Source organism: Neomonachus schauinslandi, chromosome 2, assembly GCF_002201575.2.
Source record: "Neomonachus schauinslandi chromosome 2, ASM220157v2, whole genome shotgun sequence".
Taxonomy (NCBI): Eukaryota; Metazoa; Chordata; class Mammalia; order Carnivora; family Phocidae; genus Neomonachus; species Neomonachus schauinslandi.
In genome coordinates, this window is record NC_058404.1 from 96,362,445 (window position 1) to 96,385,702 (window position 23,258).

Consider the following 23,258-nt stretch of genomic DNA (forward strand, 5'->3'; position numbering starts at 1 on the left):
GTTTTTCTTCCATTTTCAAAACAAACTGCTGTTTCTTCATTTAGGCACAAGATGTACAAATTGGCACGTAAAAGCCATGTGTGTGCATGTGTGTGTGCATGTGTGTGTATGTGTGTATTTAAATGCAGAACCACACTTAATGCAGCAAGATGCTCACGCCATAAAAGGCAAACTGGGCCAACAGCAGATATACGACTCCTACTTCCTACTTAACGAGGACATGTAAACAGTGGGTGGAGTTGGACCAAAATATTTAAATCATTCATTCATTCATTTTTTTTTTTACTTCTAAGTATACATAGCTGAATTTGCAAATGTTAATTAAACATAAGTATAATGTGACTCCACTGTAAATGTAATTTTTTGGGGGAAGATAGAAGAGCCGGGGTTGAACTCTGGCAACGCTGGCAGACACCTGCTACTGCCAGAGGCAAGAAAGGAGGAGCCCGGACCCGGGGCTGACGTGCGGCCAGTTTACTTGGGTGAAGCTGTTTCAGTTGTTAAAATACTGTAATTCTTCATTACTGATTGGTAAGTAGCTGCTGTCTGAGCCCCCTGAGGTGCCCTAGTACCCTGGCTCACCCTAGGCCCTCTCCACATCTGACAACCAAAGGGGACAACAGTATACCCTATTTCAGCATTATGGCTGGTGTTTGCCTGATTGTTAGTATTTCAAACACCAATCTGTCTCCATCGACATCTCTTTATCCATTCATAGGCACTGCTGGTCACTGGCTGCCATAGTTATTCTAGCACTTTCATTTTGCATTTCCAAAGATAGCTACTTTTACAGAGCATCCATGTGTGTCTTTGCTGTGTGTGTATGTGTTTTAAGAGAAAGAAGTGAACATAAGGGAAATGTTATTTCTTAGACAATAAAGAATTTCATCATGGGTCCTACTATTTCAGAATCTCAAATCAGATGCAGGAAGATTCTGTTTTATCAGGGATTCTGTTCTTCATCCTGATCAATCCAGAAAGTAGTTCCTCCTTGTTTTATAGAATATCTAACCTATCTAAAGCATATCATCCTTCTTACCCCTCAAAAGAGAGAAAGCTAATTCCTGATACTAACAAGAGCAGAGCATTCATAAACAGAAAGTACAGCACTTTCAAAATACATCTAATGACCTAAAAATGTCATTTATGATACAAAATGTCTATGCTTAGACTATCAAAATAACTATTATGAAAGAGATTTATTTTTACCTACAAGGAATGAAAAGTAATTCACTAAGTAGCTAAATAAAAGCTCAGGAATAAGGCTAAACTAGATAACAGAAAAAAAATCAAGAAAATAGTATAGTTTTTTTTTTCATTTCTTTTTTTAATTTAATTTAATTTAGTTTTTAAAATAAATAAAACCACATTAAAAAAACTTTATAGGAATAGTGATTTTAATAAATCAGAGAAAAGAAAATTCCATGACTGTTTAAAATGACTTCTTTAGGAAATGGATCATCATCAACATATATAGTAGTCATAAAGGCAGGCTGGTCATTATATTTTTTTTTTATTATTGTCATTATTCCTGCTTTACATAGGAGTTTTATTTGCAGATATTTCTCTCTTTTTAGAATAATCTCCAAAACCTAAAAATGTTAACAAGAGCTATAATTTTTTAAATAGTCAAGTATGTAAGTGTAACTCACCTTATACATGATAACTTTCAGAATCTTAAAAATGAAAACAGTACAGGATGTCTTTATTTTCTGTAATTCATCATAAAATACAAAAAAGACTGTTCATACCTGCATAGGTCCAGGAATGCAAGATAGAACTCTCTCTATGTTCTCAGAGGTCACATCAACATCATTCACAGCAAGAAGAACATCACCTGAAAACAGAATAACAAAGGTCATTGTATGAATATCCAAAAACCAAAAAGATCTAGAATTGGAACATTAAAAGCATCTATTCCAACCTCTTCAAAATACTATGGAACTCATTATTATTATACAGCTCATAGCAGCAGAGCTAAGTTCCCTCTCCATTCTTTTCTTATATTATAATACAGGCCAATGTTGCGCCATAACTACAATCTATGGATATTTATTTATTTTTTTTTAGAAGATTTTATTTATTTATTTGACAGAGAGACACAGCGAGAGAGGGAACACAAGCAGGGGAAGTGGGAGAGGGAGAAGCAGACTTCCCGCGGAGCAGGGAGCCTGATGCGGGGCTCGATCCCAGGACCCTGAGATCATGACCTGAGCCGAAGGGAGACGCTTAACGACTGAGCCACCCAGGTGCCCCTACAACTTATGGATATTTAAAGAGATGAATATTCTCATTTTGGATACAACTGGGAGAATTATGTAAATTCAAAGGACAAATACAAAATTTGTAGCATAAACCAAGTACTGCACTTAGCAAAATTGAATCTAATCACTTAAAGACACAGTAAAAAAAATTGGCTGAAATTTTAATTAAATCCATGTGGTACATCATAACTCAATATGCTGTGGCATTCACTGCTATTATTGATCTGTGTCTACACACAGCTCTTTGTTTCAAAGGCCCCAACCGTAACAAAATCCACAGCATGTTCTGCATGCCTGTGTGGCTCAGTTGTTGGGTGTCTCTGCCTTCAACTTAGGTCATGATCCTGGGGTTCTGGGATGGAGTCCTACACTGGGCTCCCTGCTCAGTGGGGAGTCTGCTTCTCCCTCTGTCCCTCACCCCCACTCGTGCTCCTTCTCTCTCTCAAAAATAAATAAATAAAATTTTAAAAAACCCAACAAAAACAACAAAATCCACAGCATGTTTTGGTAAAAGCTCCTTTTCCATGGGTTTTCTTTAAATGTGCAGATAATGGTCCCCTAAAGTTGTTCACATCCTAATCACTGAAATCTGTCAATGTTACCTTACATGGCAAAAGGGACTTGGCATGTTAAGGATGTTGAGATCGGGAGATTAAGTGGCCCAATGTAATCACAGGGTATTTATAGGCAGGAGGCAGGAGGGTCAGAGTCAGAGAGAGATTTGAAAATGCTACACTGCTGGCTGTTTAAATGTGTATGTTTATCAAATTTGGGGGCTTTCATAAAATAAAGATCAGTGTTAAAATGGAAATTTACTTTTGTAACATAATTAGAGATAATATCAAAATAACTGAGTTTTATTAATAGAAATATATACACACCAAGGTTATTTTTTATCATTCCTAAACATACCATTAAGAAATGGACCAAATAATTAATGTTCATCTAACATATTTTTACTGAGCACCTACTGTGTGCCATGCACTGTTCTAGGCACCATAGATAGAGAATTGAACAGAACAGACAAAAATCTCTACCGTCATGGAGCTTCATACTCTGGGGAAAAAAATTATAAACACGTATATGGATAATAGTGTTGGTAGACGATTCTCCATCAGTCTCTCATGTTTTTGTACATCTTTCAAGGCAAGGCACTGAAGTCCTTGTTCTGGATTATTTTTTCAAGGATGGTTGTGTAGTGAACAGCCTTGGACAGTAGTGCTGTAGGGAGTAACCATCTGAAAACACGTCTAACAAAGTTCTAAAAGTAGGAGACATACATGTATTGTCATAACATATGAAAATTAATTTTAGAGTGAGTGTAGTATACATAATATTTTAAAATGTTTAGTAGAAAATTTTCTCCTTCTGTAAGAAAAGTGTTATATCCACTTGTCATTCTCCCAGATATCTGTTTTCCTCAAGTTTTTGTCAGCAACTCTGTGACTCAGAAACGGCAGGCTTCCTGGACATCCTATCACTTCTGTGGGCAAAGTTCTTTCTCAGCAAGCACACAGAGTCATTAGGATGCCCTGTCAAAGGCTGAAAGGAAATGAACTGCATGAAATTGTTTGAACCGCTAGGTAAGAAATGCGAATTACTGATGGAAAATTTTATCAAGATACATTCAAAAGTCAAATGAAATAGAAAGAGGTGAAATCAGTTTATCACAGTGCTTAAATCAATTCCTCAATGTAAAATTAGTCATTTGAGAAAATCGATCATTGCATTCCTGAGCATCTACTTAATATCAAATGTGTACTGAAGGGCACCAAGGGCTATGAAAATACATATGTCAAAGTTTGTTTACTACTCTATTTATACTATATGCAAAATGAATATACAGTTTAAGAAATTATTTTTAAAATAAAACTATTACACATAAATATAGAAAAAAGAAAAGATATATATACGTATATCTATAAAATGTTGCCTTTGGGTCTATGGGCTTTTTCTTTTTTTGCTTTATTTTCTAAATTGTCTACATTAAACAAATATTACTATTATAAAAACAAATTAAAACTCATTATTTTACTAAAAAAAACCCCACTGTGGTAGGCAGATAATGGTCCCCTAAAGTTGTTCACATCCTAATCACTGAAATCTGTCAATGTTACCTTACATGGCAAAAGGGACTTGGCATGTTAAGGATGTTGAGATCGGGAGATTAAGTGGCCCAATGTAATCACAGGGTATTTATAGGCAGGAGGCAGGAGGGTCAGAGTCAGAGAGAGATTTGAAAATGCTACACTGCTGGCTTTGAAGATGCAGGAAGGGACCACAAGACAAGGAGTTCAAGTGGCCTCTGAAAAGCTGGCCGAGTAACGGGATTTCTACCCTAGAGAATCCATAAGGAATGTAGCCCTGTGGATACTTTGATTTTAGTGCAAGAGGGCACATTTTCGACTTCTAAATTCCAGAACTGCAAGATGATAAATTTGTGTTGTTTTAAACCACTTAGTTTGTAGTAATTTGTCACAGCACCAATAGAAAATGAATACACCTGCCTAACAATACAAAGCAGTCTTGGCTAAGCACCAAATGAGAATCATGGACCATAAATGAAAAAGAACAGGCCTGGATATACAAGGTACAAAGAGGTCATTGGAGAAAAAACTAAATCAATCTTATTAGAAGGAGGGATTTATGCACAGAAGGACTGGAAATGTGTATGTGCCAGTGGGGTGGGATCAGACTGAGTTTAAATTGGTCTTTTAAATTAAGCTGAATTTGACTTCAGGGGGAAGAAAATCTCACTTTTTTGAAACACACTTACCATACTGCCATGTTATACATTCAAGTTAATGCATTTACTGTCAAGACATTTACTGAAAAATCCTTAAATTTTGAGAGAATTAACTTTATTATACATTTTTTGAGTGCCAATATCAATCCCTCATTTATAATATGCAGGCATAAGCAGAAAATTACGGTCTCTCCTAATCTATCATTCTAGAAATCCTTGAATAATAGTGGCTCATATATTGTAACTATCATTCAAAACATTTGATTAAGTTAAAGATCACATTGCCTGATGATGCCGGATAAGAAACTGGTGCAAGGTTTTTATTTCTCATTAAAATAGAAAATAATACTACAGAAATGTTGAAAAATTACTGATGACCCCAGCACTTTTAGCCATAATTATCTTCGCAAATTATTTTTAGTCTTTACTTACATTGACACAAATGAGGTATAAAGGAATTTCATCCTTTTAAACCTCTCAAGTAATAAGAATTTTTATGTTGGTACATAGTGTTTAGATTACAATTTTTAAGAGCCAAATAATGCAGACATTTATTAAATTATAATTCAAATAACCATACTCCAGTTTGACATTTTCATGCTTTTTATTTTTATTCTTACTTAAAAAATGCTTAAATAAATGTTTTCATGCACATAGTTTTCCTTCTTTTACATCTGGGTTCAGCAAACTTTCTGTAAAGGGCCAGATAAGTAAATATTTTAGGCTCTGCAGGCCATATGGTTTTTGTTGCAGCCACTACTCTACTCTGCAACTGCAGTTCGAAAGCAGCAATAGACAATAAACATATGAATGTGGCTGTGCTCCAATACAATTTTATTTATGAACACCAACATGTGAATTTCACATAACTTTCATATGTAATAAAATACTGCTCTTTTGATTTTTATTTTTTAATCACTGAAAAGGTAAAAACCATTCTCAGTTTTCAGACTACAAAAATGAATGGTAGGACTGATCTGACATACAGGTCATGGTTTACAGATCTGTTTTAGATTATTTCTTTCGGATAAGTGTCCCCAAATGGATTAAATGGTTAAGTGGTACACTGTTGTAGCTTAATCCTTATTTCCAAATTACATTTTGGAAGGATTCAATAATTTCTTTTCTTTGTGGCTTCAAAGAGAAATCCTTCGGGGTTCCCCCCACCCATTCAAGCGAAGCACTACAGCAATGAAAGAGTTTTGTGAACAGAAATCAGGACTTGTAGGTCCCAGCTTTATCACTGACTGCCCTCTGTTCTTGGGCAAATCACGTAATGCTTCTGGTACTCATCTGTAGAAGGAAGTAACTGCACCAGAAACTCTCTAGGAAGGCCTAAAAACTCTAATTCTATCTTTGCAATGAAGTCACTGCTTGTTTCTTTCCTCTACTACTGGGTCAAGTACCACAGGTAAAATGTGGAAAAGAAATGATGTGAGGGAGGAGAGACAGAAAAGCACAGCGGAGTTACTTTCGTTAACAAAATTGAAATACTGGGGCACCTGGGTGGCTCAGTTGGTGAAGCGTGTGACTCTTGGTTTCAGCTTAGGTCATGATCTTGGGGTTATGAGATCGAGCCCCACAATGGGCTCCATGCTCAGCTCGGAGTCTGCTTGAGATTCTCTGTCCCTCTCTCTCCGCCCTTCTCCCGGCTTGCTCTCTCTCTCTCTAAAATAAATAAATAGGGATGCCTGGGTGGCTCAGTTGGTTAAGCGTCTGCCTTTGGCTCAGGTCACGATCCCGGAGTCCTGGGATTGAGCCCCACATCTGGCTCCTTGCTCAGTGGGAGCCTGCTTCTCCCTCTGCCTGCCACTCTCCCTGTTTGTGCTCTCTATCTCTCTGACAAATGGGCAAATAAAATCTTTAAAAATAATAATAAATAAAAATAAAATAAATAAATCTTTAAAAATAAAGGGAGGAAAATTGAAATGTTTCAAGTATTACAGAAGGTGAAAATAAAAATGTGTATCAAATAACAACATACAAAATATTAGAGAATAAAACCATTCATTAGGTACTCACAAAAAACCAAACCTATCTTCTTAAAAAAGCACTTCAAATGTTTTAACTGGAAACAACCAGAATGTCCATCAACAGTGAAATGGAAAAATGAATATACAATGGAATACTACATAGCAACAGCCTGGATATTTCTCACAGATTATAAAATAAAGAAAGTAAGTGCAAGAGAATACACACTTTATATTTCCTTTTTTTTTTTTTGTAAGATTTTATTTATCCATTTGACAGAGAGAGACACAGCAAGAGAGGGAGCACAAGCAGGGGGGAGTAGGAGAGGGAGAAGTAGGCTTCCTGCTGAGCAGGAAGCCCAATACGGGGCTCAATCCCAGGTCCCAGGTCCCTGGGATCCTGACCTGAGCCAAAGGCAGACGTTTAACGACTGAGCCACCCAGGCGCCCCTTTATACTTCCTTTAAATGAAGTTCAAGAAGGGGTAAAATTAAAAAAAAAAAAAAGAAGAGGAGGAGGAAAAGTCAACTCTGTTAATAGAAAACTTGACTTTCAGAAGGGAGAGGGTATTAACTGGGAGGAGGCACCATGGAGCCTTCTGGGTACTGGAAATGTTTTTATCTTGACCTGGGTGGTAGTTACACAGGCATATAACATATGTCAGAATTCGCTGAATGTACGCTTAAGATTTGTCCATGTTATGAATATATGTTATGCCTCAAAAAGATTTTTAAAAAGTAAATAAACTGCAAAAAAATTAAAAGAGAAATAGCACAAATGTGTCATACAAAACAAAGTTATTCAGTGATCACAGGTGAGAACATTAGAAGTTGCATAAAAAGCACTTAAAATAAAAACTTTGTTTTATTGTTGAGCAGAAACATTCTACAGGGATATGTGTGTCTACAACATTAATGTGATTTCTTTAGCTCTATCCTTTCCAATCCTTAAAAAACACCTAGTTAAAATGAGTAAAAATGGGTCATCTTGAAAAAAAATCACCAAGGTGATACGCAGTTTCTAGGATACAGGTAAAGAGGATATGCTTTGGTCTAGGGATAGAGGCTGGCTACCGGTAATTAAGGAGCAATCAGCTGTCAAACTTTTTTTTTTTTTAAGATTTACTTATTTTTTTGAGCGAGAGAGCACATGCACACACTCACGTGCATGGGGGTGGGAAGGAGCAGGGAAGGGGCAGAGGGAGAAGGAGAGAGTCTTAAGCAGACTCCACGCTGGGCATGGAGCCCAACATGGGACTTGAACTCAACCCTGAGATCATGACCTGAGCTGGAAATCAAGAGTTGGATGCTTAACTGACTGAGCTGCCCTGGTGCCCCTCAGCGGTCAGTCTTCTAAGAAAAACTCAGAAATAAAAAATAAAGATGCAAGTCAGCAGCAAGAACAGCAAAAATGGCACTAGAAAATGCAGCAAAACCCCCAAAACCCCAGGAAAGGAGAATCAGAATAGAACAGAGGTCTACTGTCATGAAAGGAAAGCATGAAAACAGTCACCAGTCTGTGTTGCCCAATGCACTTTAGTCAAAGGAGGGTCATTCTCCAGCTAGACAATGGCAGAAATCACCCCAGCAAACTGCTTTACCAGGACAAAGTTTTCAAGATCCTCCTGCCTATGGGGTTACCTCACAGTTCAACCACAGACTTCAGTGTAAAATGAAACCATGAAAGAAACAAATGAGAAAATTCAGTGCTGGGGGATTATCAAAGTCACTATGATATTAAAATTGTCCATTATTTATTCCCAAAGTATATAACTTTAAAAATATACAACATCACCATAAAGTTAAAAATCTGAAAAAAGAGAAAACCAACCACCTATAACGTCTCCACACAAACCCAACACTATTAGCATTTTGCGGTATTTATATTTACTTCCAATTGTTTTCCCTGCACATATTTTTCTACATAGTTTATGCATTTATTTAATAAATGTTTTTGAGGGCTTATTTATCAACCAAGCATTTTGCTATGCACCAAGGATGAAATAATCATTTTATTTTGACAAATCTTTTTTTTTACTTATTGGTAAATCAGAAACTTTTCCATTATGAAACTGAAATCATGAACTTCATTTTTCTGCCTTTTCATTGCTATTCATACACATGCAGAAAAGTGTACAAACTATAACGGTACAATAATAAATTATCAAAAAGTGAACACACCCATGTAACCACACTCAAGCCAGAAAGTATACTATCAGCATCCTGTGTATCTTTAAATTATTTTAAAGATAAACAACAGGACTACCTAGCAGCCTCTTCCTCTCTATAGTTCATTCTCTTCCCTCCCATACAGATGGTGCAAAAAGATCAGGTCTAGAGGTAAGGGGCATTCCTAGAGGGTTCGGCAGACTGGAGTGAGGATCAGGGGAAAGGAAACATGGAATGGGACACTCACTGACCATAACCACCTCTACACTAGGTTTCAAGGGAAATGGGTAAAAAGAATTTTAGAGATTTGTCTACAAATCAGTCCAATTAGGTCCTGAGCAGAGGCCCCAGATAAATATAGGAGTTTCCCATCATGTGGTACCCTAAAATTATGGTGGTTGATAACAACCAGGCAAGATTTCATAAGCATGAATTCTGGCATCCTCTGACAGAACGAAAAGAATAAACCTTAGAGACATTTTACAAAAAAGGAAGTTGAGCACCTGAGAGAATGTAAGCATGATATTAGCTTCTGTTCCAGCTCTCCGCTGCTGTATAACGAATGACCCCGAAACTTCGGAGTTTAAAACAACCACCACCATTTATTATCTTTCCTGGTTCTGGGGTTGACTGGGCTTAGCTGAGGTTTTCACTTGGGGTTCCCTCTGTGGTTGCAGCCACATGGTGGTTGGGGCTGGAATTTTCTGGAAGGCTTCTTCACTCATGTGTGGTAGCTGATGCTGCAGGGTGGCTGAGGCCTCAGCTGGGGTGATCAGCCAGAATAGTATTCATGGCCTCTTCATATGGATCGGCCTTGCTCACACAATGGCAACTGGGTTCCAAGAACACCAGGCAGAAGCTGCATCCCCTTTTACGATCCCTATGCTCTGAAATCACATAGTACTACTTAAGCTGTAGTCCAGGCCCACAGTGGTAGGGAAGGGAGGACACAAAAACTTAACTCTCCATGGGAGGAGTATCAACACTGCATTGTTAAGAAGAGAATGTGGAGATCTTGTTGCAACCATTTGGAACACACACTGCATAGACGCTCTTCCTATGTGATTCATTCTTGTAAACCCTATCATGGCACTTATCATACTATGCGAAACTGCCTGCTTATTTCTGACCCACCTCTTGCACCACAGTAGGAGCTTCTTAAGAGGAGTGAGTGGATCCTTAGAGTAATCTTTGTATTCCTGACACTTAGCAGATGCTCAAAAATTTTGTGGACTCAGTGAACAAACAAATGCAACTTAGACTTAAAGAAATATTTTTAAATGTTTCTAAGGTAGCTATAAAAGTTTCTGTATCTAAATCTGGTAGGCTGAGTCAACTTTAAAGACTGCCAGCTTTTAGATTTGTTAATAACTTTTAAGTTTCATTAATAATATATTCTCACATTTGACTAATATAGCTTTTACCTAAGTAACGAAATTGCCTCTAACTCAAGCATTATATCCAACAGCGGAAAATGTATCAGCAATACAAAATGCTCCCCTTAATATATATTCAGAATAACTTTCGGATATATTTTTTTCCCTTCAAATTGATGAGATATTTTATGACAAGCACCCTTAAAAGGAAATTTATGTATAACATCACTGTTGCTAAATATGCCAGACGAAACAGTTTAAAACCACTCCAAGAACTTAGTGTACTCAAGTGCAAACATACAATTTAAAAGTATTTTTATTCATAAATTACATATTTTTATATCATGCTATTGGATATAGGTCATTCAAATCTACATTATCACTGTAAAATTAACTTATTTTCTTTTTCTTGTCAGCAAACATAACCAAGATGAAATAAAATGATATAATTCAAAACTCAAAAATTAGTTAAGCTATTCCTTGGCCTAAACAAGGCACACACATATTCAACTCACCAAAGTACTTATTTTAAGAACATCATGCCTTGTAGTACACCATGATTAACAATTTCACTACTGTCCCAAATATCATCAAGCAGTCCTTAATCTGTTAAGACTTTGGATATAATTGTTTTGATCACGTCTCACAAGGCATCACTAATCATGAATCTCTGCAAACAAGCACAATGTTCACCAGCAACACTTACCAATTAATATCTGACCACTCTTCATGGCAGAGCCTCCTGGCAGCAGGCCATGGACCACAAGTCTCTCTCCACTGCCCTGTTTTCCACTTTTTTTCCAGCTCCACTTGGTCTGATGGATAATCCCAACCAGGACTTCCAGAAGCTTGAGCTGCTCTTTGGCCTTGGTCACAGTTAACTTTTTGGGGTTTACATAAATATTCACATCCTTGTACTGCTGCTGTTGGACAACAACTCCTGTTTTCTGATTGGATTGATGCTTTAGAATGGACACCGGTCCATTGTCATTACTCTTTTGTTTATTGTAGCGCTTAGGTAGAAGACTTTTAGTTTTTAAAATTTTGGTAAACCGCTTGAGTTTAGGTTCATACTTTTTTCCTTCTTTGTAATCATCCTCTTCAATTATAATCTCATTTTCACTGAACCTGACATGGTTCACTGTAGGAGTCTCAGGAAGGAGGCTTTCTTCTTCATCCTCACTCAATTCCAAATAAAATAATTCTCCATTTTTCTGCACACTGTCCAGCCATTCAGGTTCAACATCACTGTGAAAAATAGAAAAGATACTCTGAATAGCAGCCAAACATAAGAAAAATAGTTATGTCTTTCAGGCACTGGGGGTGCAGGGAGGTGGGAGGAGGTGAAAGTTCTTTGATTCTTTCAAAGTCTCCTTACTATTTCTGATTTATTATAAGCATCAACATTATTTTCTAGGACACTTTTTAAGAGTCTTGAAGAAATGGGGTTGGAGGAGAGGGTATCAAAAAAGCATAGTGATGGAAAACAAAAAAAGGAGATGGCCTCCTTCTAGAATCTAAGGGTTTTTGTTTTTGTTTTTTTTCATTTTAATTCAGCCCTTGTAAGGTTATTGTCCACTTTAGACAATTTCATTGGACAATAATTTACATTAATAGTTGATTGTGCAATTATATCCAGACATAAGCCATTTGGAAATTGGACATAAAAACATCCTATTTGCATAGAAACTTCAGCATGGCTGTCATGTTAAAATGAAAGCTAAAGCCTACCATTATTAATAAGATTTGTTTATACAGTAAATTTTCAAAAAACAAACATTCACCTCACCATAAACTAAAATCTCTGAAAACAACTAGTTTATAATCACATTTATAGTCATTGCTTCTATAGCTTGTAATTTCCATAAAACTCCTTTTTATGAATAATTGTAGTAAGAAAAGTAAACCACATATTACATAATTCATCATGTGATTGTTAAAAAAAATTTCAACTGGGAAGTAGGCCATTGAAAAAAACAAAAGTACTTCTACTAAAATGACTGAAACAGCATTAAAAAACAAAATGCTCATCTTTTTTTTTTTTAAAGATTTTATTTATTTATTTGTTAGAGAGAGACACAGCGAGAGAGGGAACACAAGCAGGGGGAGTGGGAGAGGGAGAAGCAGGCCTCCCGCTGAGCAGAGAGCCCGATGTGGGGCTCGATCCCAGGACCCTGGGATCATGAACTGAGCCAAAGGCAGACGCTTAACGACTGAGCCACCCAGGTGCCCCTAAAATGCTCATCTTAAGGTAACAAACCTAATCACAGACTCCACCCTGCCTGTTTAATGTTATGAACACTTTACCTTTCAAACTGCTATTTTTTAAAGCAAACTGGTTACAGTGGAAAATATGTTAAGAGAGCTGTAATATTCTGATGTAAAAGGGTATAATTTGTATTCTAATCATTTCATCAAATAGAAGACATTTCCGTTTTCTGCAGTGTTTATTAGCAACTCCGGTTCTTTTAACAGTCAACTGTCTCTCTAGGGGAGCCTGGGTGACTCAGTCAGTTAAGTGTCTGACGCTTGAATTCGGCTCAGGTCATGATCTCAGGGTTGTGAGATCCAGCCCCGTGTAGGGCTTGGGTACTGGTGTTGGGCTCCACACCAGGCTTGGAGCCTGCTTAAGATTCTCTCTCCCCCTCTTCCTCTGTCCCTCCCCCCACTGCATGCACACATGTGCTCTCTCTCTCTCTCTCTCAAAAAAAGTCAACTGTCTCTCTAAAAACTGTGAAAATTAATTTAAAAAAATGCACTATTCTATTACTCAACTCTGAAATTAACCACCTATCTCATCTGTGGCTGGCAATTAATTCAGGATTTTCAACTATATATTAATGGTTAAAAAAAGGCATACCTAACCCCAAATATCAAAACTAATATTTCTTTGGCACTTGTTGGTTCCCAATGTGTGGCATCGTGTTAGCACCACTTAGCACCAGGTATTAACCATTTATCAGATGTTTCAACCATATCCATTTGTACCCACAGAAATTGGTATTTATTAACTCTGTAATTCTACTCTGAAGAATCTAAATAACTGCCTCCAATCATAAAAAATTTAGGTAAGTATGTACCATAATTTAAAATGGCACAATGTACATATCATGGTTATACACAATTACTTATGAAGATACATATCAATTTAAACAATGAATGAAATCATTTGCTTCATAATCTCTCTTTTAATCTAGTATATTATTTGTATTAAATATGTGACCCCAAAGAAATACTTTTTCCCCTATGCTAAACATGAAGATGTTTCATCTTATCTCCAAAATTTGAATGAGAACCAACCACTTTTTGGCTACGACTTAAAGAGGGCAGGGGGGCACAGGACATTCAATCATGGAGCAAATCAACAGTGCCAGGTGCTTGGAAGGTACTAGAATTGTAATGATTAAAACACCAGTCCTGGGGCGCCTGGGTGGCTCAGTTGTTAAGCGTCTGCCTTCGGCTCAGGTCATGATCCCAGGGTCCTGGGATCGAGCCCCACGTCGGGCTCCCTGCTCTGCGGGAAGCCTGCTTCTCCCTCTCCCACTCCCCCTGCTTGTGTTCCTGCTCTCACTATGTCTCTCTCTGTCAAATAAATGAATAAAATCTTTAAAAAACAAACAAACAAACAAAAAACCACATCAGTCCTTCCCTTGTCCAGTGGGGAAGAGAAAGTGAGAAAGAATTCACAATAATACACATGGTAAATGCAAAACAGAGGTCAGTGTTTTAGCCTGGGATTGAGGGTGAGGGCAGGGAGAATTTCTGGTAGAGGATACACAGAAGTAAGTTTTAAAAGAGTAAGTGGTTGGTGATGGGGATATGGAGGCCTGAAGGGGAAGAAGAAAAGACAATTCCAAGCAGAAATAACAGCATAAGCAGAGGCCTTGAGGGACTGTCTCTATGCCTATGTGGACAACTAAAACTAGTCTGGCCTATGCAGACAACTAAAGAAGGAACATACCTCAACATCATAAAGGCCATATATGAAAAACGCACAGCTAATTTCATCCTCAAAGGGGAAAAACAGAGCTTTTCCTCTAAGGTCAGGAAGAAGAGAGGGATATCCACTCTCACCACTGTTATTTAACATAGTACTGGAAGTCCTAACCTCAGCAATCAGACAACAAAAAGAAATAAAAGGCAATTGGCAAAGAAGAAGTAAAACTTCCACCATTTGCAGACAACATGTTACCCTATGTAGAAAACCTGAAAGACTCCACCAAAAAATTGCTATAATTGATATACAAATTCAGTAAAGTCCCAGGATACAAAATCAATGTACAGAAATCTGTTGCATTTCTCTACACCAATAATGAAGCAGCAGAAGGAGAAATTAAGGCATTGATGCCATTTACAATTACACCAAAAAAAAGATAATTAGGAATAAATGTAACCACAGAGGTAAAAGATCTGTACTCTGAAACTATAAAACACTGATGAAAGAAATTGAAGATGACACAAAGAAATGGAAAAACATTCCATGCTCATGGATGGAAAGAACAGATATTGTTAAAATGTCTATACTACCCAAAGCAATCTACACATTTAATGCAATCCCTATCAAAATACCACCAGCATTTTTCACAGAGCTAGAACAATCAATCCTAAAATTGTATGGAACCACAAAAGACCCCAAATAGCCAAAGCAATCTTGAAAAAGAAAGGCAAAGCTGGTGACATCACAATTCCAGACCTCAAGTTATATTACAAAGGGGTAGTGATCAAGACAGTATGGTATTGGTGGAAAAACAGACACATAGATCAATGGAACAGAACAGAAAACCCAGAAATAGACTCACAACTATATGGTCAACTTATCTTCAACAAAGCAGGAAAGAATATCTAACAGAAAAAAGATAGTCTCTTCAAAAAATGGTGCTGGGAAAACAGCCAATGTCAGAGAAGTTGCTGCCTGTGCAGAAGAATGAAACTAGACCGATTTCTTACACCATACACAAAAATAAATTCAAAATGGATGAAAGACCGAATGGATGAAAGACCTAAATGAGACCTGAAATATTAAAAATCCTAGAAGAGAACACAGGCAGCAACTTCTTTTCTCTGACATTGGCTGTAGCAACTTTTTTCTAGATAGGTCCCCTGAGGCAAGGGAAACAAAAGCAAAAATGAACTACTGGGACTACATCAAAATAAAAGGCTTCTGCACAGCGAAGGAAACCATCAACAAAACTAGAAGGAAACCTTCAGAATGGGAGAAGATATTTGCAAATGACATATCTGATAAAGGATATGTCCAAAATCTTAAAGAACTTATCAAACTCAACACCGAAAAAACTAATAATCCAGTTAAGAAATGGGCAGAACACATGAACAGACATTTTTCCAAAGACATACAGATGGCCAACAGACATATAAAAAGATGCTCAACATCACTCATCATCAGGGAAATACAAATCCAAACCACAATGAGATAACACTTCACACCTGTCAGTATAACTAAAATTAACAACACAGGAAACAACAGATGTTGGTGAGGATACAGAGAAAGGGGAACTATACTGTTGGTGGGAATGCAAGCTGGTGTAGCCACTCTGGAAAACAGTATGGAAATTCCTCAAAAAGTTAAAAAGAAAACTACCATATGATCCAACTGCAGTACTAGGTATTTACCTAACGGATACAAAAATACTGATTCAAAGGGGTACATGCTCCCCAGTGTTTATAGCAGCATTACCAACAATAGCCAAAATATGGAAGCAGCCCAAGTATCCATCAACTGATGAATGGATAAAGAAGAGGTGATACACACACACACACAGAGGAATATTATTCAGCCATAAAAAAGAATGAAATCTTGCCATTTGCAATGATGTGGATGGAGCTAGAGTATTATGCTAAGTGAAGTAAGTCAGTCAGAGAAAGACAAATACCATATGATTTCACTCATAGGTGTAATTTAAGAAACAAAACAGATGAACATCAGAGGGGGCGAAGAAAGAGAGGCAAACCATAAAACAGATTCTTAATTATAGAGAATAGACATGTTGGAGGGGGGGTGAGCAGGGGAGGGGCTAAATAGGTGATAGGCATTAAGGAGGGCATTTGTGGTGATGAGCACTGGGTGTTGTAAGTAAGTGATGAATCACTAAATTCTACTCCTGAAACTAATATTACACTGTATGTTAACTAACTAGGAATTTTAATAAAATCTTATAAACAAAACAAAACAAAGCTAGTCTACGGTTGCCAAAGGTGGGGCACGAGAGGAAACGTAGTCAAGTCTTAATTTTACAAGGCCTTTTGGACCATGGCAAGGGGTTTGGATTTTATAGTGTAAGAGTTTTAGATAGAGATTTATGTGTCAGGTATCTCTGGATAGATCTACTTTAAAAAGAAATTGGAAGAAGGATTTGAGGTAGATAAGATTCAAGTCAAGAGAATAGTTAGGGGGATGTTTAGATACTGGGCAAAGATGGTATCTAAAGCAAGGCAGATATGAGGAATTCTTAATCTCAGGAAACAAACTGAGGGTTGCTGGAGTGGTGGGGGGTGGGAGGGTTGGGGTGGCTGGGTGATAGACATTGGGGAGGGTATGTGCTATGGTGAGCGCTGTGAATTGTGTAAGACTGTTGAATCACAGACCTGTACCTCTGAAACAAATAATACATTATATGTTAACAAAAAAAACAAAAAGGAGGAGAAGATAGCAGGAAGGGAAGAATGAAGGGGGGAAATCGGAGGGGGAGACGAACCATGAGAGACTATGGACTCTGAGAAGCAAACTGAGGGTTCTAGAGGGCAGGGGGATGGGCGGATGGGTTAGCCTGGTGATGGGTATTAAAGAGGGTACATACTGAATGGAGCACTGGGTGTTATACGCAAACAATGAATCATGGAACACTACATCAAAAACTAATGATGTAATGTATGGTGATTAACATAACATAATAATAAAAGTAAATAAATAAATAAATAAAGCAAGGCAGAAAACATGGAAAGTAAGAAAAACATTTAAGAAATGCTTGAAAATCACTGTACTTTGAGACTGATTAGATGAGATGATGACAGAGGAAGGAATTAATGTCGACCAGATTGCTAGTTGGTGACTATACTTTCATGCATCCTTTTATGCATACCTATGGACAGACTCATTTTATATAAATGGGAACAAAACTATAATACATGTCATCTTCCCTTCCTACTTTTCACTGACATAAATGTTAAATATTCATGTTCTTAAAATCATAAAATCAGGGCACCTGGGTGGCTCAGTTGGTTAAGCGACTGCCTTCGGCTCAGGTCATGATCCTGGAGTCCCGGGATCGAGTCCCGCATCGGGCTCCCTGCTCGGCGGGGAGCCTGCTTCTCCCTCTGACCCTCCCCCCCTCTCATGTGCTCTCTCTCTCTCATTCTCTCTGTCTCAAATAAATAAATAAAATCTTTTAAAAAATCATAAAATCATATAAAAATATATACAGGATTATGCTGTCATTGTTTTGAAAAACTAGAATTATTACATATTCTATTATATATAAATATAATGTGGACGGGCACCTGGGTGGCTCAGTCATTAAGCGTCTGCCTTCGGCTCAGGTCATGATCCCAGGGTCCTGGGATCGGGCCCTGCATTGGGCTCCCTGCTCAGCGGAAGCCTGCTTCTCCCTCTCCCACTCCCCCTGCTTGTGTTCCCTCTCTCGCTGTCTCTCTCTGTCAAATAAATAAACTCTTAATAAAAAATAAATAAATAAATAATTAAAATGTGGAATCATCTTTCAAATGTGTGTATATATACATATATATATTCACGTATATATACACATACCTTTAACATGTATCACCCCTAATGGCTGCATTAATGGTTCCTATCAAGGATGAAGCACATTTGGTCATTCACCTCCTTATAAGCTAGCTTTGTGTTCAGTATTTGTTTTACCCTTATGGACAATGATACAGTAACCATCCTTATATGTATACATATACATTTTTATCCAAAGATTACACCAATTCACATTTCCACCAGCAACGAATGAGATCCATTTTCCTCACCTCTAAATTTAAAAGATACTTCACTTTAAGAGGAAGAAGAAATTAAAAGAAGGGAGATAAGAGGAACAGGAACAAAGACAGGGAAATGAATGTACAAGACTCATGAAAGAAGGAAACATGTATAGCAAAAAAAAAAAAAAGAACTGAGAAGTCACAAAGACCTGGGTTCAAATTCTGTTCTATTGACATTTTTACTTTTCTAAGCTTTAGTTTTTCTCCTCTAGAAAACAGGTTATAGCTACCTCACATGGCTGTTATCAACAGTAAATTTAAAAATGTGCTTGGCATGGTAAGCGTCAAATTAATGTCAGTCACTTTCCTCTTGCCCAACAGAATCAAAAATGTAGAGAAACTTGTAACTTTATTAGATATAGCACTCATACGTCTGTATTGTTCCAACCCCTGGCAATAAAGGAAGATGTCTCCAATGACCTCTATTTGCTAGGCTCCAGGCTAAGTGCTATTGGCATAAGAAGCAAACTAGAGGTGGTGGCTAGTGGTTAGGTGGCTCAGTGGTTAGGCGTCTGCCTTCGGCTCAGGTCATGATCCCAGGGTCCTGGGATCGAGCCCCGCATCGGGTTCCTTGCTCAGCGGGACGCCTGCTTCTCCCTCTCCCACTCCCCCTGCTTATGTTCCCTCTCTCGCTGTGTCTCTCTGTCAAATAAATAAAATCTTTAAACAAAAAAAAAAGAAGCAAACTAGATGCGGCCTCTGTGGCTCCCATAGTTCAGTATTCTTGGAAGGTTCCTTATTTTCTACTCCAGATGATTAATTCCTATTTGGATAAACATCAAGAGCATAACTGATTAATGTGTTAGAAAGTTTAACAGAGTTGTAAAGACTGTATTCTCAAACTAGTTCTACTAGAAGAGGGTGTATTAAAGATAACAACTATGAAAAAACCAACCTTTCAGTCCAACTATTATTAATAACAAAATTAAATAAATTAATATTATATGTTGATACTCCCTCCTCCAGGAGATGGAGCTTAATCCTTCCTCCCCTTTAATGTGAACTGGACTTAGTGACGCGTTCCAAAGAACAGAGTATGGAAAGTGAGAAACAGTAACTTCACAGTGAAGAAACCTTGCAGACGTTACCTTAACCAAGCGATCCAGGTTATGAAAAACAAGAAACAACTAAGAAACTGTCACAGACCACAGGAAACTAGGGAGACTTAATGACTAAATGCAATATGATATCCTGGATTAGATCCTAGAACAGAAAAAGGACGTAAGGATTTTCAAATAAAGTCTGGAGTTTATTTAATAGTACTGTACTAATGTTAATTTCTTAGTTCTGGCAAACATACCATAGTTGTGTAAGATGTTAACATCAGGGGAAACTGGGTGAAGGATATAAGGGAACTCTCTGTACTATGTTTGCAACTTTTCTGTAAATCTAAACTTAATGCCAAAAGAAAATGCTTATTTTGAAAAAAGAATTAACTCTAGCAGCTTTAATTCTGATTTTTATAATACAGATTTTCATAAGTGCTCTTTAATCTCTTTTCTGAGATCCTATGGTACAAACTGCAAAGTTTCATTGTGTAAATGTCTTTCAATGAGATTATTTTGTTTATTCCACTTTTCTCTGAATAGAAACAATTGTATATTCATTGCCTGCAAAGTTTGAGGACAGTTTCATTGGTTTTCAAGACTCTAAATGATGTAATAAACATGAGCAGAGTCCTTCTTCCCAAAGAAAGATTTGCTAATTTGCAAATAACCAAGTTCACTTACATAAACAGTAACATAACTATATTAAAGAAAATGAACTTCAGATAATGCTAATAAGTTTCTCAATTCATATTCAAGAATTCTACGCTGAGGCGCGCCTAGGTGGCTCAGTCGGTTAAGCATCAGCCTTCAACTCAGGTCATGATCCCAGGGTCCTGGGATTGACTCTGTATCAGGCCCCCTGCTCAGTGGGGAGCCTGCTTCTCCCTCTCCCTCTTCCTCTCCCACTCCCCCTGCTTGTGTTCCCTCTCTTGCTGTCTCTCTCTCTAATAAATAAATCTTAAAAAAAAAAAAAGAATTCTACACTGATACTAATTTTTTTCTTCTAAATTATTGAATCTCTCAGGTCCTTATTTACATTGTCAACACTTTTTATCAATTGAAATGGTATTAGGATTTTCTTGGCTACCACAAGAAAAGTTATGAATAGCTAGACCTACTGGTTCATTTCCTTAAGGAAAACAGACTTTTGCTACTACTCCAAACCTGTTACGGTATACTTTGTTTTCCTTTTTAGTGGGCAAAAGCACCAAAGTGGTCAACACACATGGTGCTACTATGTACAGCAGGACAATTCTAGGGACAAAGAAAAACCACACTCAATAAAAACACACACAATAAAAATATCACAACAAATAAATATGGATTCTATCTGGTGTTTGTTCAGTACTGGTCTGTCCAACGCTTTTCTGTGTTTGTTTTTCTGTGCTCTGTCTACCAGCAATATCTAATTTTCATCCTTGAAGTCTTTTGATTGTTTTCTAGAAGAAAGCCATAGTTTGAATGGTTAAAATCTATGCTAGATGTTATGGCAGCTTGAGGGGTGGGGAACCTGGGATGGCTGGTGTTCTTTCTAGCCTAGCCACGGTCACCACTGGAACAAATGTGAAGTATGGTAGAGAAAAGGAAGGGATCAGCCAGTAAATTATTGTGTACTCACTGCACGAAATAAATTTTTACATCAGGAAGATATCTCCACTGGAACTATACTAATAATGACCCCATTCCCAGGACCACATTCCCTACCGCCACCCCCTTCAGTTACAAAGCACTAAGTTAGGGATAAGATCTGAGCCTGGCAAAATTGAAATCATAGGCCAGCAAAACATTTTGTGATAGGGCATTTTTGTACTTTTAAAAATGTCAAATGGACTGAGGGCTCATCACCTAGCTAAAATGCATGTGCCAACAGTGAAGAACAAAAACCGCTATAGGAGAGCCAAGTTTGGAGAAATTAGGTCTAAGAAGTATCAGAAAAGGTAAAGGAGAAGCTAGCACATAAGTGGGACATTGAATGATGTTGACCAGATAGGAAGAAAGGGTGTTTCAGAGAGAACAAAGGACATCAAGTATAGGTGTGAAAGTACAGCAGAGATAGGAGAATGGGTGTATGTTTCTGCATAGTAATGTCAAGCACTGAATGTTCGTGTCTCCCCAAAATGTGTATGTCGAAACCCTACCACTCAATGTGATGGTATTAGGAGAGGGACCTTTGGGAAGCAATTAGGATTAGATGAGGCCATGAGGATGGAGCCCTGGTGAATGGGATTAGTGCCCTCATAAGGGTCATGAGAAAGCTTGCTTGTTCTCTCTGCTCTCTGCCATGTAGGGATACAAAGAAAGTCAGCAATCTACAACTTGGAGGAGGGTCTTCACCAGAACCTGACCATGCTGGGACAGTGATCTTGAACTACCAGCCTTCAGAATTGTGAGAAATAAATTTCTGTTGTTTATAAGCTACTCAGTCTATGCTATTTTATTTTATTTTTTAATTTTTTTGAGAGAGAGTGTATGTGCGAGCAGGAACGGGGGTGAGGGTGCATAGGGAGAGGGAGAGAGAGAATCTTAAGCAGGTCCATGCCCAGTGCAGAGCCCAATGTGGGGCTCAATCCTAGGACCCTGAGATCATGACCTGAGCCAAAATCAAGAGTCAGATGCTTAATCGACTGAGCCACCCAGGTACTCTATACTATTTTTTAAATAGCAGCCCGAGGTAAGACAAGTGGGAATAAAGAAGGCTTTAAAGAAGGAAGATCATCAAAGATGAGATCAGAGAGGCTAGGGACAGATCTGAAACAGCTTTAAAATCATCCTAAGGAATCTGGAATTTATTTGGGAGGCCACCGAGCTTTTGAGTACTATAGAAAAATGATTTACTACATTTTTTTTTTTAGAACAGTTTTAGGTTCAAAGCAAAATTGAGTTGAAGGTACAGAGAGACTCCCTTCCTCCCACCTCCTCCATTATCAACATCTCCCACCGGAGTGATACATTTGGATAAACCTATACTCATATATTATAATCACCCCAAATCCATAGTTTACATTACAGTTCACTCTTGGTGGTGTATATTTTACAAGTTTAGGTAAATGTATAATGACATGTATCATCCACCATTATAGTATTATACAGAGTAGTTTCACTGCCCTAACACAATTATCTTATTACTTCAAATTTTAAAATAAAAGTCAGAATAAATAAAGGCCCATAAATCTTCTCAATCAATACCAGGAAGATAGTTTTCATGTAAAGAAAAGCCATGTCTTTGGTGAGAAGTATATAGGGGTCTTCTTTCTTTTGTGCATATTTCAAATTTTTCAGAAAAAATAATTTTGAATTAAGAAAAAAGAAAAGCATGTCTTTATTAGGTCATCTACACAAAGATTTTATAGAAATGCTTGCACATTCAGCCTTCAGTTTTCTCTTTAACCACACTGCCCCTTAGAATATGTAGTGTTCTCCCTCCTGAAGATATGGAGGAAGTTGTGAAACTGCTGACAAAGATGAGAAAACTTGTTATAAGAGAGATCTCATAAAACGATAGCTTATAACCAAGAATTCTTCTAATTCTGAACCCCTCAAGACCAGGGAAAACTTGATGAAATTAAAATGTTAACACTTTTAGGCAAGCAAAATAATCTTGTAAAATTTGCATTTCTCTTAGAGAATCCTCCACTGTATGTATATATCAAATCACCACATTGTACA

At 37.5% G+C, this 23,258-nt stretch overlaps 1 protein-coding gene across 1 annotated transcript in view; it reads right to left on the reverse strand.

Annotated features, from left to right (window-relative positions):
• INTU (inturned planar cell polarity protein) overlaps positions 1 to 23,258 on the reverse strand; it is an 80,384-nt gene that overhangs the window by 53,238 nt on the left and 3,888 nt on the right. The window contains exons 2-3 of the mRNA XM_021681469.1: positions 11,231 to 11,772; positions 1,752 to 1,837 (exon numbers count right to left, since the gene is read on the reverse strand). Of these exons, the coding sequence (XP_021537144.1) occupies positions 1,752 to 1,837; positions 11,231 to 11,772 (628 nt within the window). The remainder of the gene's footprint in view (positions 1 to 1,751; positions 1,838 to 11,230; positions 11,773 to 23,258) is intronic.